At 42.4% G+C, this 17,931-nt stretch overlaps 3 protein-coding genes across 6 annotated transcripts; 2 read left to right on the forward strand and 1 right to left on the reverse strand.

The window, feature by feature from the left end:
- The first annotated feature begins 716 nt into the window (after positions 1 to 716).
- LOC115110370 (SWI/SNF-related matrix-associated actin-dependent regulator of chromatin subfamily E member 1-like) lies at positions 717 to 9,128 on the forward strand. 4 transcript variants are annotated; one of them, XM_029635966.2, is made up of 12 exons: positions 717 to 791; positions 1,351 to 1,475; positions 2,571 to 2,615; positions 4,712 to 4,755; positions 5,232 to 5,336; positions 6,125 to 6,217; positions 6,575 to 6,706; positions 6,811 to 6,982; positions 7,083 to 7,255; positions 7,336 to 7,437; positions 7,702 to 7,966; positions 8,172 to 9,128. In XM_029635966.2, the coding sequence occupies exons 3-12, from the start codon at positions 2,609 to 2,611 to the stop codon at positions 8,390 to 8,392; spliced, it is 1,314 nt and encodes a 437-aa protein (XP_029491826.1). In that variant the 5' UTR covers positions 717 to 791; positions 1,351 to 1,475; positions 2,571 to 2,608; the 3' UTR covers positions 8,393 to 9,128. The 4 variants fall into 4 exon arrangements, with proteins under 4 accessions (XP_029491826.1, XP_029491825.1, XP_029491830.1 ...); XM_029635965.2 differs by lacking the exon at positions 1,351 to 1,475 and having other exon boundaries at positions 728 to 791; XM_029635970.2 differs by lacking the exon at positions 1,351 to 1,475 and having other exon boundaries at positions 728 to 791; positions 6,125 to 6,205.
- Positions 9,129 to 9,386: 258 nt separating this feature from the next.
- On the forward strand, positions 9,387 to 13,533 carry LOC115110378 (von Willebrand factor C domain-containing protein 2-like). The gene is made up of 3 exons (XM_029635980.2): positions 9,387 to 9,798; positions 10,264 to 10,393; positions 12,771 to 13,533. The coding sequence occupies exons 1-3, from the start codon at positions 9,445 to 9,447 to the stop codon at positions 13,010 to 13,012; spliced, it is 726 nt and encodes a 241-aa protein (XP_029491840.1). The 5' UTR covers positions 9,387 to 9,444; the 3' UTR covers positions 13,013 to 13,533.
- Positions 13,534 to 14,634: 1,101 nt separating this feature from the next.
- Positions 14,635 to 17,653, reverse strand: LOC115110394 (large ribosomal subunit protein uL14). Its single transcript, XM_029636004.2, has 5 exons — positions 17,549 to 17,653; positions 16,333 to 16,416; positions 15,911 to 16,039; positions 15,553 to 15,666; positions 14,635 to 14,764 (listed from the first exon to the last, which is right to left on the reverse strand). The coding sequence occupies exons 1-5, from the start codon at positions 17,559 to 17,561 to the stop codon at positions 14,682 to 14,684; spliced, it is 423 nt and encodes a 140-aa protein (XP_029491864.1). The 5' UTR covers positions 17,562 to 17,653; the 3' UTR covers positions 14,635 to 14,681.
- Between the last annotated feature and the right edge of the window lie 278 nt (positions 17,654 to 17,931).

Consider the following 17,931-nt stretch of genomic DNA (forward strand, 5'->3'; position numbering starts at 1 on the left):
AACACTCATGTGGACATTTTGCGCCTTGGTGTTGGGCAACATACAAGAGGTTTAGCCTAGATGTCTGGTCTTCAGGAGAAAAGCTCCCCTTCATTATTAGGGCTTACCTCACAGTCCTGTCTGCTTCTTTCTGGGGATGCACTCTAGCAGCAATCCTCTGAATAAAACGGAGAAGACTAATAAATATCCAGGTCACTCACAGCAACATGGAAGCTCTGGGGACGTACTACCACACATCTCGCCCTCAATTTGGTCAAGAAGTGGTTGTGTTATACAAGTGAACTGAAACTGTACTTTACTAAGTTACAGGGCTTTATAAAGGCTAAATAACTCAAATGGAGCTTGAATCTCAAACATACCCTTTTTATTTGTTATGTGTTCTGTGTGCACAGAAGTGTAAGAAAGACAAGAGGTGAAACATTTGTATGAAACATCTTGAGGAGGGGAGGACAATCAGGATCAGGTATCTGTCTGTGCTTGAACTTTAACAATAACGGTACGGGATGGAGAGCTGACCCAAGATCAGTTTTATTTCATCTTTGCTCATGTCATGACCAAGGGGTGCAGCCATGCAATACCTAAAAGCAGTCTGCATAAAATCAGTGGCGGTGTTCTGCAGCCACCTAGCGGTAAGCAAAGGCAAAGCATATTAACTAACTGGGTGCAAATAAGCGGTTCCTCTCCGAAACAGTAGACGGCGTGTTCAACGAAATCGTGTTTTGATCCGCAGTTATTTACCAGCGAAAAAAAGAACAGACGCGCTTTTGAAGGAACAAAGAAAGGAGGTCGGGGTGAGTTCATTTTCAAGTGTATATTCTTTCGATAGTTTTGCATTTAACTTTTTTGAAAAGGTCAGATGGAGATCATTTCACAACTGAATAGAATTGTATTTCTATTCAAACTAAATAAAATCTGCATTTACTTGCAAGCAAGGCTTAGCTAACGTTCGCTAGCTAACTGCTTTAGCGCCCATGAACGATATCTCCTGATCAGGGGTGAGCCCCGACGCCTGCTCTAAACATGAACACGCATCGCTTGCGGTATGTTTTTGGAAACTTATGGAACGTATCTTTCATATCAGCGATAAATAATTTAAGGAACTAAAGGTGAAATTACCACACCTTTATTTTATAGGGTTGGTGTTCCCACAAGGCCATATCAATTCAATGGGCTGTATTGGCATGGGAAACGTGATAACATTTCCAAAGCAAGTGCGGTAGATGAAATAGACAATACAACTTAACAGTAAACATTACACATATATACGTTTCAAAACAGTAAAGACATTACAAATGTCATTATGTATATATACAGTGTAAATAATCTCCAGCTCTTGTTTACGGAAGCCAGGCAGAAATCATAGGCGGCCACCTGTGCTAATGAGCTATCTAGCTTGCTTCGAACACCTGGCTGTGTACGCAACAGTGGGGAGGAAGTGTAGTTCTTCGACTGGAAAACAACTTCTGTGCAATACTGTAAGTGTTTATTTTGTATTTGAAAGTTTATTTCTCACTGATATGAAAGATAAAGGGCATATCAGCATATGATTAGAAAATCGTTTTTTAAGGAGTGGCTATTGACTTTATCTAAAAGTTCAAACAAAGCGTCGGAATTGTAGTTCACATGGAGCCAAATGTGGGAGAATGTAACCGCTGAAAACCTTACATATGGAAAGGGCATTAAGAGCTAGCTAACCGTAACTGTTAGCTGTTATCGTTAAATCTGTTTACTAGATTAGCTAGCCACATTCTATAACTTTGCTAGTTTGGATGTTTAATTAACGTTAGCGTATATTGTTTTGAGATCACGTCCTTGACGTAGCTAGGTTCAACCTAGATTGATTTAACTATAGTTACTGTAGCTATCTCACTATGCGGCTAGCTCTCTTACTTGCCACTTCTCGACATTTTCCAACCATTGCGTCATCACATGGCATTGTCGGGTAGATTCTCACACACTGGTATCTTGTATTTGCATCTGTGTCACGAAATTGACATAAACAAAATAAGTTTGATAGTCCGGTTTCAACCGCCTCCCTCCAGTTGCTAGTTTGCTCTGGTCACATCGCGGCGATGACAACTAAAATGAACGTTAATTTACTTGGCTCAGTATGAGGCTCTGCGTTTATGACTAGCTAAACTATAACGTTACTTTCTTAATTTATGAAAGTAATGATGTTGCTAGGGTTCTGGAGAACGTTTATGTAGGCGTAGGGTGCCATTTAATCCCAAATACAAAAAAAAGTTGTTTTTTTGCACTTTCTGTACCGCCACACAAGGTCCGGTCCATGAGTTTGCTTCGGATCTGCCGAGCTGCATGCGTGGACGAGAGCTAGTCTGCCAGTATAGAAAGTGCTTTAAATTCGTTTATTTCGTATTTTAAGGAAATTACACCATGTTTTGTATGCAGCCTACTGGTTACATTGAATTAGTGAGCCAACAACAGTGTGAATCCTACTGTCTTGTTTCCCAGATGCCATAATCTTTCAATCTCTTGCACTGGGCAGCACTAGCCATTTTTGGCATTGTTATTATTATTTTCCTATAACAAGATCAATATTTTTATTACAGCACCAATGATGAGAATAGCTTGAAATCCCTCAGCCAAGATGTCAAGTAAGTAGATATTTACAGTTGAAGTCAGAAGTTTACATACACCTTAGCCAAATACATTTAAACTCAGTTTTTCACAATTTATGATTGTGGATGTCTTAAGGTGAACGCACCAATTTGTAAGTCGCTCTGGATAAGAGCGTCTGCTAAATGACTTAAATGTAAATGTAAAAATTCCCTGTTTTAGGTCAGTTAGGATCACCACTTTATTTTAAGAATGTGAAATGTCAGAATAATAGAGGGAATTATTTATTTCAGCTTTTATTTCTTTAATCACATTCCCAGTGGGCCAGAAGTTTACATACACTCAATTAGTATTTGGTAGCATTGCCTTTAAATTGTTTAACTTGGGTCAAACGTTTTGGGAAGCCTTTCACAAGCTTCCCACAATAAGTTGGGTAAATTTTGGCCCATTCCTCCTGACAGAGCTGGTGTAACTGAGTCAGGTTTGTAGGCCTCCTTGCTCACACACTTTTTCAGTTCTGTCCACAAATTGTCTATGGGATTGGGGTCAGGGCTTTGTGATGGCCACTCCAATACCTTGCCTTTGTCCTTAAGCAATTTTGCCACAACGTTGGACGTATTCTTGGGGTCATTGTCCATTTGGAAGACCCATTTGCGACCAAGCTTTAACTGTCTGACTGATGTCTTTAGATGTTGCTTCAATATATCCACATAATTTTCCTACCTCATGATGCCATCTATTTTGTGAAGTGCACCAGTCCCTCCTGCAGCAAAGCACCCCGACAACATAATGCTGCCACCCCCGTGCTTCATGGCTGTGATGGTGTTATTTGGCTTTTAAGCCTCCCCCTTTTTCCTCCAAACATAACGATGGTCATTATGGCCAAACAGTTCTTTTTTTGTTTCGTCAAACCAGAGGACATTTCTCCAACTGTACTATGTGCAGTTGCACATAATCTGGCTTCTTTATGCCGGTTTTGGAGCAGTGGCTTCTTCCTTGCTGAGCGGCCTTTCAGGTTATGTCGATATAGGACTTGTTTTACTTTTGATATAGATACCGTTGTACATGTTTCCTTCATCTTCATAAGGTCCTTTGCTGTTGTTCAGGGATTGATTTGCACTTTTCTCAACAAAGTACGTTCATCTCTAGGAGACCAAACGCGTCTCCTTCCTGAGCGGTATGACGGCTGCGTGGTCCCATGGTGTTTATACTTGCGTACTATTGTTTGTACATATGAACGTGGTACCTTCAGGCGTTTGGAAATTGGTTCATCCTTGGGAACAGACTTGTGGAGGTCTACAATTTTTTTCTGGGGTCTTGGCTGATTTCTTTTGATTTTCCCATGTCAAGCAAAGAGGCACTGTGTTTGACTCAAATTATGTCAATTAGCCTATCAGAAGCTTCTAAAGCCATGACATCATTTTCTGGAATTTTCCAAGCTGTTTGAAGGCACAGTCAACTTAGAGTATGTAAACTTCTGACCCACTGGAATTGTGATACAGTGCGTTATAAGTGAAATAATCTGTATGTAAACAAATTTCTTGTCATGCACAAAGTAGATGTCCTAACTGACTTGCCAAAACTACAGTTTGCTAATAAGAAATGTGTGGAGTGGTTGAAACACTTAGGTTGGAGTCATTAAAACTAGTTTATGTATACTTCTGACTTCAACTGTATCTCAATTGGTTTTGAATTGGAGTGGCAGGTAGCCTAGCAGTCAAGGGTGTTGGGCCATTAAAGTCTCTGGTTAAAATGCCTGCGCTGACTAGGTGAAACATATGTCTATGTGCCCTTAAGCAAGGCACTTAACCCTAATGCTCTAGATCAAAATGTCTGCTAAATGACAACCCCAAAAAATGAAAGGGGTCCAAGTGAAAATACTGCACGGATTCACCTCAAACGTATAAATAGACTAAAAAGTGACATGGGTTAAGAATTTTCACCAATTTAAAGAAATCTGTGACCTGTATTGTAAAAACTGTTATTAATGAGCACATGGGACCAATATAACTGACATGTAAGTTTAGATACAGGTTAAACACTAACTGCATTATAGAGCTTAATTCATACAGGAAGTGCAATTTACTCTTTGTTTTGTATGTCTGAACTTTGTCTTCACATTTATTTTACACAGAAAGGCCATCATATGCACCTCCCCCCACCCCAGCCCCCACAACTGTAAGTATCACACACCATCCAACACCAGTCCTTCCATTTTCCTCCCAATGCCAGGGGAGTGGGTCTTCTATACAATCAACAGGAGCTCAGTAATGTGCTGTTGGGCTGCAGGACCGCACAGACATATTAGCTCGGGATGTTCTGTCAATACATTTGCAAGATTGTGACTCGCAGACAAACATTTTCCCTTCATCTAAATCACATGCTGCTATACATTTTGAACATCAACGGATGGAAGTAGAACTGGCCAGTTACCAGCTGTTTACCTCCCTCTTTGCTACCTTTTTATTTTGTGATCCTCCTATGACAGAAACAAGCCAATGACTATGCACTGCTTTTTGTTTTTTCAAGATGGCTGCTTTCGCATGACTATACAAATCATTAGCCCCAAAACTCTCCTTTTCATATATTTTTTTGTCCCTCCCCCTTGTTTGTGTCATTTCTCATTCGTGTTTTGTCTCATTTGTCTCCATCAGCAAGTGCCCAACACCCCTGGGTTTGTGGGGTACAACCCATACAGCCATCTGGCCTACAACAACTACAGGCTGGGAGGGAATACCGGCAGCAACAACAGGGTAATGGTAGGACCAATGCCATCCGGGGCTAGAGCCCAAGGAGTAAGGCTGGCTATTCCCTGAGTGAGAAAATGATAATTTGGAGAAAGGGGAAATGAGTGTTTGGTACAAGAATAGAAGGGTGAAGAAGAAAAAAAAATTCAACATGTAGAAAAGGATACTTTTTGGGGGGGATAAATGGTACAATAAAAACAGCTGCTGGTCGTGGTCAAGTGAGGTCAGTAATTGCTCAAGTCCTCCTATAATCTTCTGTAAATCACACGATCATCTTACTCCAACTGATTTGATGCTCCACTTGATGACCCAATTATTTGTTAGAAGTGTCACCAGCTCCCCTCATCTTGTCCTTGATGCAAAAGCATTTCATATTAGCGCAGTTGCCCCTCTGACATGCCCCTCCCCTGCTTGTACAGCCTGCTAGGGAGCAGCAGCATGTTGCCCCGTCCATCCAAGGCTCATGACTTGGCATGTCAGAGGTTCATACTAGTTGGTGTTTTAATCACAAGGCAGCCAAAACTGATAGCAGTATTCGTTTGAATTATAGCCCTAAACACTGAGATGGCAATAATTTGTCCTACATACCAGCTATGCATGAAACACTATCCCAAAAATAAGGTGCAACATTTTGGAATGAGTCTCTTTAAGAGCTTCACTTAATGTAGATTGTGTCATTTTCAGTTGTGGCCCTGCCCCTTTTTCATAGTAGTACATAAGTGTTATATACGTGTTTTCTGTAATAACTATGTCCATTGGTTTGACCTGTTGATATTTTCTTTTCTTTGGCTCTCTCCCAGAATTCCTCAGGAGTCACTGTTCCCAAGCCGCCCAAACCGCCAGACAAGCCGCTGATGCCCTACATGCGGTACAGCCGGAAGGTAAGCAGGAAGGTAAGACACCCACGGTGTCTACTTTTACTGCTTGTACAGGGGGTCGCCCAGCCAACCGTCTGGATGGCCGGGGACCCCACTGTTGATGACCCCTGGTGGTATGTTCCTCACATCTTACCCCCTCTGGATTGGAGGTCGGAGACAGCTGAGTTACCCCACCATCCGGATCCACTCCTCTTCAACACCTGTCTTCATTGTTGATTCTGTCTGTCCTTGTTTCTGTGTGACCTGTTGTGCTTGCTTTCCCTTTGTCTCCTCCAAATCAAATCTTTCTCTCCCTCTTTCTTCCTCTTATTTTTATACATTTTCCATCTTAGTTGCTGCTCTGTTTTGACCACGGTGCCTCCTTTTTGCCAGGTCTGGGACCAAGTCAAAGCCTCCAATCCGGATCTGAAGTTATGGGAGATTGGAAAGATTATTGGTGGCATGTGGAGGGACCTCACTGAAGAGGAGAAGCAGGATTACTTGAACGAATATGAAGCGGAAAAGGTGAGGACAGTTGGGAGCTGCAGTTTTACAATGCCTTAGCTATTTTGCCTTGGGTAAATAAGTCCAGTCCTTTCACTGAGATTTTATAATTACTGCCTCTATAGATTGAGTACAACGACTCCCTGAAGGCCTACCACAACTCACCGGCTTACCTGGCCTACATCAATGCCAAGAACCGTGCAGAGGCGGCTCTGGAGGAGGAGAGCAGACAGCGGCAGACCCGCGTTGAGAAGGGAGAACCTTACATGAGCATCCAGCCTGCTGAAGACCCAGATGGTAATGGCGTGGGGACTAGAAATTCTGTCTCTCCTGTACCTTTTTGTTTATCCATATTGTGTGGATTGAAAGCCAATGTTTTTGTGTGTCCTTTCCGTAGACTATGATGATGGGTTCTCCATGAAGCACACGGCCACCGCTCGCTTCCAGAGGAACCACCGGCTCATCAGTGACATCCTCAGTGAGATTGTGGTGCCAGATGTGCGCTCTGTCGTCACCACTGCACGCATGCAAGTCCTCAAGCGCCAGGTTCAGTCCCTCATGGTGCACCAGGTAAGCAAAGCTGGTGGAAAACACGCACTGGCCTGTAATCACACAATAGTCTGGTTTGACACTGTTGTTCCTTTCCACAGAGGAAGCTGGAAGCAGAGCTGCTGCAAATAGAGGATCGGCACCAGGACAAGAAGAGGAGGTTCCTGGAGACTACAGACTCTTTCAATAGTGAGCTCAAACGGGTATGTGCCCCCGCCCAACAGTGTCCAAAGTGAGAATCACCTCATACAAAGTGCAACAGCTGATAGCCTGTGTCTTGTTTTTGCACCAGTGTAGTTTGTTTACTTTTATCAGCAGCCGTGCTGTGATGATAGGTTTGTATTCTGTGCCACTCAGTAGCTGTTCAAGTTTGTCTTTGTTGCCCTGGTGTGTTGTACGAAAGTCTGATTTGTCGTAACTGCTCAAAGCTGCAGTGTCTACAACTAGATGTGTTTGTCTGTGTGCAGCTGTGCGGTCAGAAGGTGGAGGTAGACATGGAGAAGCTTGCAGCAGAGATTGCTGCGGCAGAGGAGGCTGCTAGGCGGCGGGCGGAGGAGAGGGAGAAGGAAGCGGCGGAGCAGGCAGAGAAGACTGCCCAGGAACAGCAAGAGCAGCAGCATGCGGCAGCGGCCTCCGCTTCATCTACCCTGCCCATCACTGAACAGAACAACAACACCCCACCAACCACAGAGACCAAGGAGGACCAGGACAAGCCAACCCCTATGGAGACAGGTCAGTCATACCAACATCGCACTAAAGCATTTTTTCTGTTATTTCAGTAACTTGCTGTTTGGAGTAAGAAAAAGCCTGATACAAGTAGTGCTTTTATTGCAGTAACATGTTAACCGTTGTGGCATTCAGACTGAGCATTGTGATCAATGATCATTCTAATCTACACAAAGACACCTGACCTACACACTTTCCTCCTTTCCTTCAGAAGAGACTCCTACATCAGAGACATCTGAGACCCATCCTGAGGCTGAGGAGGGCACACCTGCTTCAGAGAAGCAGCAGGGCCCGCCGGTGGAGAGCGTCACGGACGAGGGAACCAGTGACAGCACCGCCCCATCCGAAAGCAGCACCGGACCCCCTGCAGACCTCCCTGCTTCAGCTGAGCCTGCCCCAGAGGAACGCCCAGCCAGCCAGCCCTCCCAATAGCATCTCTGTAGAAGGGCACACCTCTCTCTGAGCACACCCTCTAACCTATAGACTAGGGCCATGTTTTGTGGGCACAGTGCTGCATATAAAAAATATTGGAATGTATAGAAGTGATTTCATGGGTAGAGATGTACATTCTGTATGTTATTTGCGATGTCGTGCAACCCTGTGCCCATTTAAATATGACCCTGTGATGTTCTTCCACCATCCCCACACTCGGTTTGTGTGTTTGACATTTCTATTGCTCTTGCAATGGACCTCTGGATTCATACCACAAGCCAACAGTTCCTCTTCAGCTATTGGCGTTGATAGAACAGGGAAGGGCCTTGGCCTAATTTATTCCACACCCAATTGACAATGGTTTTTACATGCTATTTTTGTTGCCTATTTTTATCTAACTTTTAGTTGGTAATCAATATGGTGTGGACTGTTGGTGATGGATTAAATTCATAATTCATATGAAATGGCCAGTCCTTGAATATCACCTATTATATCACAGCAAATTGATGATTGTGAACTGTTTTACATGAGCTGTTTGCAACTGCACGGCTGTCAAACCCTGTTGCTGTGTATCACCACTATAGAAATGGTCATGGTGAACCTCAGATAAAACCTCACGTTTTCAAATGACTGTTTTTACTTGAATTTGAATGATTTTAGTATGCCTCTGCGATTTGCATCTTTTTTTGTACTGTCAAGCCTCTTGCCTAAATAAAAGTAATTTCTGTCTTTCGGACCAATGGCTTATTTCAAATGTTTTATTGGCTTTCAATAGATGTAGGCCTACTGATTGCTTAGACTGCCTATTCAGAAATAATAGCTCAGCATTGTAATTTTGATGACTCGACAATATATTCAAACTAATTGTAAAAAAAAAAATTAAAAGTAAAAAGTCAGACTTGGACTACTACTGTAAGTAAAATCTCGTTGACCATTGGGGAATGTGGTTGCATGCCCACTTTTCTTGCCTTGTCTGCCGTCCATGCGTCGTCACACCTCTTTAAAAGAGAACGAGAGAACACCAGACGGTCACAGTGTCGATATCAGGAATAATGAACAGCCGCGCGCTTTGCCTCTACGTCGCGCTCCTCTACCCGATCCCCAAAACATTGACGGAATACTCAACCAATACTGACTCGGAGTACGAGTTTGGGGATTACCGGGGCAAGTGGTGCTTAGACGACCACGGATTTGTGTATGGCATCGGGGAAGTGTACTATCCCAGTCCATCTGCTTGTCCGTGCACCTGCACTGAAGACGGACCCGTGTGCATACGACCCAAGTGTCCACGCATTCATCCTCGATGTACACGGATTAAATACAAGTCCTGCTGTCCAGTGTGTGAGGCAGTTAGCAAAGTGTGTGTATATGGTGGAAAAATGTACAGAATATTCGAAGAATTCAGGGTGAGATTAATTTTTAATGAAACATGACTAAAAATATGTTCCATCGACTTTAAGTGACTGTGTACATTATCCAAGGTTAAGGTTGGATCTTGGAATATAATATGTTTATTATACTGTATTATACTCAATGTCAAAGCAGTGTTTTTTGTGTCTAGTCTGATGGTGAAGATGGGGACATTGGTTATTTATCCTCTATTGCATGAGAGATGTAGGCCTATTGTCAAGTGTAATAACAGTTCTCTCCATCAACAAGGGGTCATCAGTTGAGATGGCATGAGGTGACATTTCATATGATCTCTTTTTATTTGAAAACAGTATTCAGGTATTACATTGATGCTTCATAGGTTTCTCAAGTAATTATGCTTCCTTCCAAATGACAGGAGAACACAGAGTTGAACTGTAGAGAGAATGAAAGTGAGTGTGGTAGAAAACATTTCTAAAGGTGTGTCTAACCTGCTGTTTCAGTTGTCACGCTGTGAGAGATGTCGTTGTGAGTCCAACAGGGAGGTGTCCTGTTCCATCTCTGACTGTCCTGCACCACACTGTGTCAACCCTACATATGAGCCCAACCACTGCTGTCCTGTCTGCTACACTGGTGAGTTCACTTCTACAAACACACAACTTTCCAACACAATTAATGGTCTCTACCCAATTTCTTCCACACTAGTTTACATGTTATAATGATAGGGTGGACATACACACACACAGATGTGTTCTGTATAATTTGACCTGAACATACAACGCAAATATACAGAATCCATAAGCCTGGTCATATGTAACTCAAGCATTTTTCTGCACCTGCTATAACATCTGTGTATGCGACCAATAAACGTTGATCTGATGTCAACCATTAATAATTAGCTTTGACACAGTGTGTGATATTGATTATAAAGACAGCTGCAGCTCTTATGTAATGTTTACGATGGCAGTAGTTGGCTGCTGCCCCCAGCTGGAGTCTAAGGTCATCGATATCTTCAATGTTTCTTTAATCACTGCTCCACTGCACTGGTACCATCTGTACTGTGCGTTCAACATGATATGTGCATCATATTCATAACAAGCTCAATTATTAGATAGAGTCAAGCCAAGGAGTTTTGGAAATATTTAGTCACTGATGTGGGATCCTAGCATCCTTAGAACTAAACTATGGAATTCAGCATTGCACAGATTACATAACTGAATTTAGACACTGGATAAAGAGGGATGTAAATCAAACTGCTCGATAGTGCTCTGTCCAACACAGGAATAGTAACTAGCCCCCAGCCTGGTGGGGCATGGGGCCATTCATCCAACAGCAGGCAGTAAATGAACAGCTTGTGTGTGCGCCGTATATAGTTCAATCAGTAAATCAATCACATTTATTTATAAAGCCATTTTTATATTAACAGTTGTCACAAAGTGTTATACAGAAACCCAGTCTAAAACCCCAAAGAGCAAGCAATGCAGATGTACACTGAACAAAAATATAAACACATGTAAAGTAAGTGTTGGTTCCATGTTTCATGAGCTGAAATAAAATAAAAAATATAGGACAAAACACACATCACAACAAGAAACCACAACCATACACACCATAACACTAAATAACACTACATAACACAACACTACAATATCCAGCTACTTCGCATACCCATTGAAGAGGAGTGGGACAACATTCCACAGGCCACAATCAACAGCCTGATCAACTTTATGCGAAGATGTGTCACGCTGTATGAGGGAAATGGTGGTCACACCAGATACTGAACGGTTTTGTGATCCACTCTCCCACCTTTTTTATTATGTATCTGTGACCAACAGATGCATATCTGTATTCCCAGTCGTTCATAGATTAGCGCCCAATGAATTTATTTCAATTCACTGATTTCCTTATATGAACTTTAACTCAGTGAAATTGTTGCATGTTCTTAAATAATTCCCTTTGTCTTCTATAATAAGTTGGAATTTAAATTTAAAAAATGTTTGGTCTCCACACATTGGATTTTCAACATTGAAGAAGCAATTTTTTTTTTTGAACTTAAGTTTACACTTTCAATTGAGAAAATAAAAACAAATAGCATGGACTCAATTATTAGCAACCAAGAGCTAATACTTGGTTGCACAGCCTTTGGCCAAGAGACAGTAACTGCTGACAAATGCTTCTTGAAGCCTTCAATTAGCTCTTTTCTACTGGATGTTTGGCCAATTCTTCAGCTGCAAACTGCTCCATTTCTGTGATGTTTGAGGGGTGCCTTCCACCAACTGCTGGTTTCAGATCTCGCCATATGTTTTAGATGGGAGTCAGATCTGAACTCAACGCTGGCCACTCCAGAACAGTCTAGTGTTTATTCTTGAATGATTCCTGGGTGCTTTTTGATGCGTGTTTGGGTTTGTTGTCCTGCTAGAAGACCTACAACCTTCGACAGAGACCCAGTTTTTGTACACTGCGTTGTAACATTGGACTGATAATCTGCAGATTTCATGATGCCTTGCACATGTTCAAGGCCCCCAGTACCAGAGGCAGCAAAGCAATCCCACGGCATTATTGAAACTCCCCCATGTTTGATTGTAGGATGGGTCTTTCTTTGAATACTTAATTTGGTTATCAGTAAAGATAGTGCTGATTTGTATTGTATTGGTCCACAGAACATTTTTCCCAGAATTTAGGCTTGTTTAGGTGTGTTTTTGCGAAGTTCAATAGGCATTTCTTGTGTAGGGAATTATTTAAGAAAAGTGCAAGGGTGCCAATTTATTTGGCCACAACTGTGTCTGCCTTTATGGATGTGTAAGTAACTCTACAAAGTATAGCATATTGGTGCTGCAAATGACAGTAGGATGATTTTATTAAGACTACAGAAGTTTCTCATTGCAATGCTGATCAAAAGAGCACATTACGTATACAATTAACTGTCAAAAACATATGCAATTCACATTTATGGTGACATCTGATATAACATCTATTTATTTTACATAATGTTTCTGCATCCTGCCTACAGGGCCCAATTGTTTTGTGGGCGACAGAGTGATCTCGGCAGGGGAGCGAGTAGAGATAGACAAGCAGACTGTGTGTTACTGCACCTATCGGGACAGCACCTGGCAGACGCACCCCCATGCCACCTGCGAGCAGCGCTCGCTGCCGGACCCCGATCTCAACCCCAGCCCCTCTGAGCCCCCCGAGGAAGACGAGACCAAGCAGATGGACAGGGACTTCCGCCCCAGGCTGGACTGGATCCCGTGAGCAGGCAGGAGGGTGGGTGTGAGGGTAATAGTGCGCCAAGGGGAAACAGGGAGATGATAGGGCAGGTTGTTTTCCGTGCCCTGCTGAGTGCAGTCTGCATAGGGCTTAGGGCCAGGGATGATCTACTACACCACATTATACAACCACAATAACATTACTAGCTAGTAGTGTTTGTGCAACATTATATAAAACTTTGCACACAGGAACAATATATGGTGCACATTAAAGACAATACACAACTATAACATAGTTCTGTGAAATTAATGTCTCCATTTTCCTTCACTTGCAGTAGTCTGGTTTTGTCATCAAAGGGCTGGTGTAAGTGGACACTTAGAGATGGTTGCAACATTCACCCTTTTATTAATCTCAGGTTTACACTAGTGCACATTAACGTTGCTCTATATATTTCTTTGACTACTGTTGTTTCTTTAATAACATTGATATCCATCTCAGAATGGTTCTAACGCTGAAATTGAAATGTTCCTTTTTCTGTATAAATTGACTTGTAGTTCTATGAAGTGTACCTTTGATGGACATATCAAATAAACATCAGGAACCATATGTATCAAGCGTCTCAGATTCAAGTGACAATTTAGGATCAGTTTTGCCTTTAACTAATAGATTACAATGAATAAGATTACATGGATAATGGGCCCTGACCCCAGATCAGCCCTCCTACGGACACTTGATACGGACCCAGTTGAATGAATGACAATGTCCCATCCTTATACTTGTTTACATGCAGGCAAGCTCCTACACCAGGGGTATGTAACCCTGTTCCTGGAGTGCCACAAGTACTGCAGGGTTTTGTTCCAACTAGGCACCACATGACCAGTTCAGTGATTGCCTGAATTCAACACACCTGGTCTTCCAGGTTAATTAAATCAGAAACATGAAGTGGTTGCAGCACTACAGGACCAGGGTTGCCTACCCCACCCTACACTTTTCCCTGGACAAGGATTCTATCTGATCTCAGGGCCCTTACATGAAAATGTCACTTGTCTTGCCTTCTAGGTTACCCACTTGGTAATTTTTTAAATATATATTATTTTCTGGTACTACATGTACTCATCTCATTAAATACAATTTGTTTTTGTGCAGGCCTTCATATCCCTCAATGCAAACTTAATTTAAGCTCTTCGACGAGCAACCTCCTGCAATATGGATTTGTATTTTCAGCCATGAAGATAAATTCACCATAAATTTACCCCCGCTATTCATAATTTAGTCATCCATTAACAAGTTATCAAACGTATCCTGACTTGGACGACAATTTTATGGGCTCCCGAATTGCACAGCAGTCTAAGACTGCATCTCAGCGCTAGATGCGCCACTACAGACCATGGTTCAATCACAGGCTGTATCACAACCAGCCGTGCTCGGGAGTCCCATAGTGCAGCGCACAATTTGCCCAGTGTCGCCAGGGGAGGGTAGGCAGTCACTGTAAAATACAAATTTGTTCTTAACTGACTTGCCTTGGTTAAATAAAAGGTAAAAAAAATAATCACTGTGTCAATATTTTTTCAATGTGCTCCTGTTCTTACACCCAGTGAGACTAAACAGATGTATACAGTAGATACTGTGTAGTTTGACACTGCCTTGGGATCTTGCAAACAGGACACTGACTTTACAATGGTTTTTATTGAAAACAACAAGCCAGGATCAAGGATCACGCTATGCTGCCAGCATTTGAAGCAATCCTGGGCCACAGGTCTGCACATTCCTTGGCCACCGGTCCTGTGATGGCCGAACCTGTAACACAGAAGACAAATTCAGTCCACAACAAAAATGAGATAAAATAGACAAGATGCCTTTGGCCTTGCATCAGTGTAGTAACATTTCACCCTTTGCAGACCTGCCACTTACAATGTGAACAAAAACATAGTTATGGAGCTCATGCATCCACAAGAAAACTACATACTCAATTTGACTGCACCGTCTTGATTTGAACATCCACACTTTACTTTGGTTGCTGACAAACACCCCACCGTTTCCAGGTCAATTCCTATAGCGTTACCTACAAAATAACCCCACTTGGCATTGTAACATCAAAATATGACATGTAGCAGTGAGATTCTCTACCCAAGTGAACTTGAAAGGAATGGACAGGTGTGCATACCAATCCACGTTTTGAAATAAATGACTGAGTGAGGACATACACACTTCCAGGAGAAAGGTAGAGAATCACACTGCCTCCATTATTTCACTGTATCTAAATGTATTCAAAGGATGACCACTATCCAGTGAACAAAATGTTTCATCACTGATTGAGATTGGTCAGCCAAAATGAGACTGCCATCTCACCCACAGTGAGGATCTTAAAATTCCCTTCTTCGACAACTCACCGAGCTACTGACCAGACAAAGCAAGTGCTTTTTGAAGGGGTGTATATTTCGCAACAGAGTATTAGAAAAGAAAATGTACTACTCAAAATCCACATCCAGAATTTGAAAAGCACTCAAAGAAGCCCAGCCAAACATCCTTATGAATAACCTTCATGACTTGGGATCGGGGCCTAAAGACTTAAAATCACAACTCACCTTTCATTTCTCCTTTGACATTCACTATGACCCCCGCATTGTCTTCAAAGTAGAGAAACACGCCATCCTTTCGACGATACGACTTCCGCTGCCGTATAACAACCGCAGGATGCACTGTGGGAAAGAGGAAGACTATCAGAATCTAGCTACCTGACAACTCACATCGCTACACTGTTGATTTTCACCATTCAGTTAAACAATCGGTCTGGGACTACTATTGTGGTGAAAACTACAAGTAATTTTAAAGACCAATCAAATTACTATGCCAACCGCCATTAGCAAACCGCCATAATCTCCTGATTAGCTAGTCCCAGTTCATCCTATTCTAGTAATTTAATACATAATGTAGAACACTCACCCTTTTTTCTGAGTTCTGGTTTGCCTTTCTTGACAGTGGCCATGACCATGTCACCCACACCAGCAGCAGGAAGACGGTTCAGACGCCCCTTGATGCCCTTGACAGAGATGATGTACAGGTTCTTGGCACCTGGTGAGAAAGGGGGAAGAAGATGGTGAATATATGACAGGATGGAGATGGTTCCACTGCCCAGGCTTGATTAAAGGTACAGATCCTTGTAGACCATTTCAAGACAAGACCAGGTTGAACTACATGACATGTTCCATCACTGATTGAGATTGCGCAGCCAAAATGAGACTGCCATCTCACCCACAGTGATGATCTTTCTATACCCTTTCTCGACAACTTGCCAAACTATTGACCAGACAAAGCAAGTGCTTTTTGAAGGGATATTTATTCTAACAGATCTGAATGTAACATACCTGTGTTGTCAGCGCAGTTGATGACGGCACCCACTGGGAGACCCAGCGAGATGCGAAACTTTGCCCCAGATGACCCACCACGTCCTGAACAAGAGAAGAGATTCCATTTAAGTAAACTTTGTATAGTGCAGAGACTGAAAACACACTGCTTAAATCAAGCAAATATTATCCAAGTTGTTCCATCACGGATTGAGATAGTTCAGTATAGGTGACTGCCATCTCACCCACCAGTGATGATTACTATACCCTTCTTCGACAACTCACCCAGCTACTGACCAGACAAAACAAGTGCTTTTTGAAAGGGGTTCAACCTCACATTTCGTTATTTTCTTTTCAGATTTAAACTACTGCCATGAACATGCAGCCACAGCACTACGTGGGAGGCATGGTAAAGTCACCATAGAACCAACACACAAGGCCTCAAGATTAGAAGTGACTTAACACTGGCTAACATTACTGCTTGCACTACAAAAAGACAGCCCATGTTGACAGTTCTACCCCTTGTTTAATGAACCCAACTAGGGTAGCTTGCAAAGCAATTGACCAATTAGTTATGAGTAGGCTGCTGTAAGGTGATAGCTAGCTAGTTAGAAATTACTTGCATGGCCTGGGAGAAGAGTTGGAGGAAACTAGCTAGTTGGCAAGGAAAATAACGTTCAATCACAGACGAAATCAGTGCCTTTGGTTCATGGTTTTTGAGTTAGAGTCCCCCTTTCTAAAGTTAAAACAATACACCGTGGCTCAACTTAGCTAGCCGGGGAAATTATTGCGAACACTGAACACGTAGCTACAGCTAGTCAGCCTAGGGCTTCCGCGGTGTCAATGATTTGGAGTCATGCCTTGCTTCTAGTCAGACGCTATGCTACCAGGCACTGACTAGAACACTCTCAAATAAGTAGTTCACCTGCCACTCATTTGTTGGACATTGTACTGGAATGGCAACTGCGCTTATATGTGAGGAATTAGAACACACTCACCAATTCATGCATTTTAGCTAACACGCCAAAAGCTAATCAGCTAAATGATAGCAAAAATGGCTTCCGTAACAAGCCCCTAAAATCATCCCTCTGAATAATGCTCAGTCCTTCACATTTTCAAGCCAATATGAACGACAATTATTCATAAAACGTCCATTATCCAAATAACATTATGTTCCTATATTAGACATTCTGCAAACGGGTAGATGAATGTGGATTTTTCTTAGCAAGTCTCTTACCTCTCTTAGACATTGCTGCAAAAGGGAAAGAGGAAGACGGAAAAAGGAATCATGGGATATAAAGTTCCGTAGACATACCACAGACATTTCACGTCCGGTCGATTAAGCCTATATCGCCCTCTGGTGTTGGCGATAACAGCCTACGGGTTGCGGTCATAAACAACTACCAGAGAGCCTCTGCTTTCACATTTTTTTTAAAGTAAACATCGTGCAACTTAATGAGCAACTATTTACTAATTGTCCAGTCATGAATGGCAGGGGTCACACGTGGAACATTGAAAACAGCAAAGAAAAAATGAGGTGAGTGAAGACCAAGTGTGTGTATAAACCCTGGATGACTGACAAGGGACGCTGTGTTGAAGCCACCTTGATACTCCTCAATT

This window comes from Oncorhynchus nerka, linkage group LG21 (genome assembly GCF_034236695.1).
Source record: "Oncorhynchus nerka isolate Pitt River linkage group LG21, Oner_Uvic_2.0, whole genome shotgun sequence".
NCBI lineage: Eukaryota > Metazoa > Chordata > Actinopteri > Salmoniformes > Salmonidae > Oncorhynchus > Oncorhynchus nerka.

Coding starts and splice junctions, on each gene's coding strand:
- LOC115110370 (XM_029635966.2), top strand. Junction 7,256..7,335: donor AGTCCCTCATGGTGCACCAG/GTAAGCAAAGCT, acceptor TCCTTTCCACAG/AGGAAGCTGGAAGCAGAGCT. Junction 7,438..7,701: donor TCAATAGTGAGCTCAAACGG/GTATGTGCCCCC, acceptor GTCTGTGTGCAG/CTGTGCGGTCAGAAGGTGGA.
- LOC115110378 (XM_029635980.2), top strand. CDS start 9,445: ATGAACAGCCGCGCGCTTTGCCTCTACGTCGCGCTCCTCTACCCGATC. Junction 9,799..10,263: donor GAATATTCGAAGAATTCAGG/GTGAGATTAATT, acceptor CTGCTGTTTCAG/TTGTCACGCTGTGAGAGATG. Junction 10,394..12,770: donor CTGTCCTGTCTGCTACACTG/GTGAGTTCACTT, acceptor TCCTGCCTACAG/GGCCCAATTGTTTTGTGGGC.
- LOC115110394 (XM_029636004.2), bottom strand. Junction 16,040..16,332: donor CAACTGCGCTGACAACACAG/GTATGTTACATT, acceptor CTTTCTCACCAG/GTGCCAAGAACCTGTACATC. Junction 14,765..15,552: donor TGTCAAAGGAGAAATGAAAG/GTGAGTTGTGAT, acceptor TCTGTGTTACAG/GTTCGGCCATCACAGGACCG.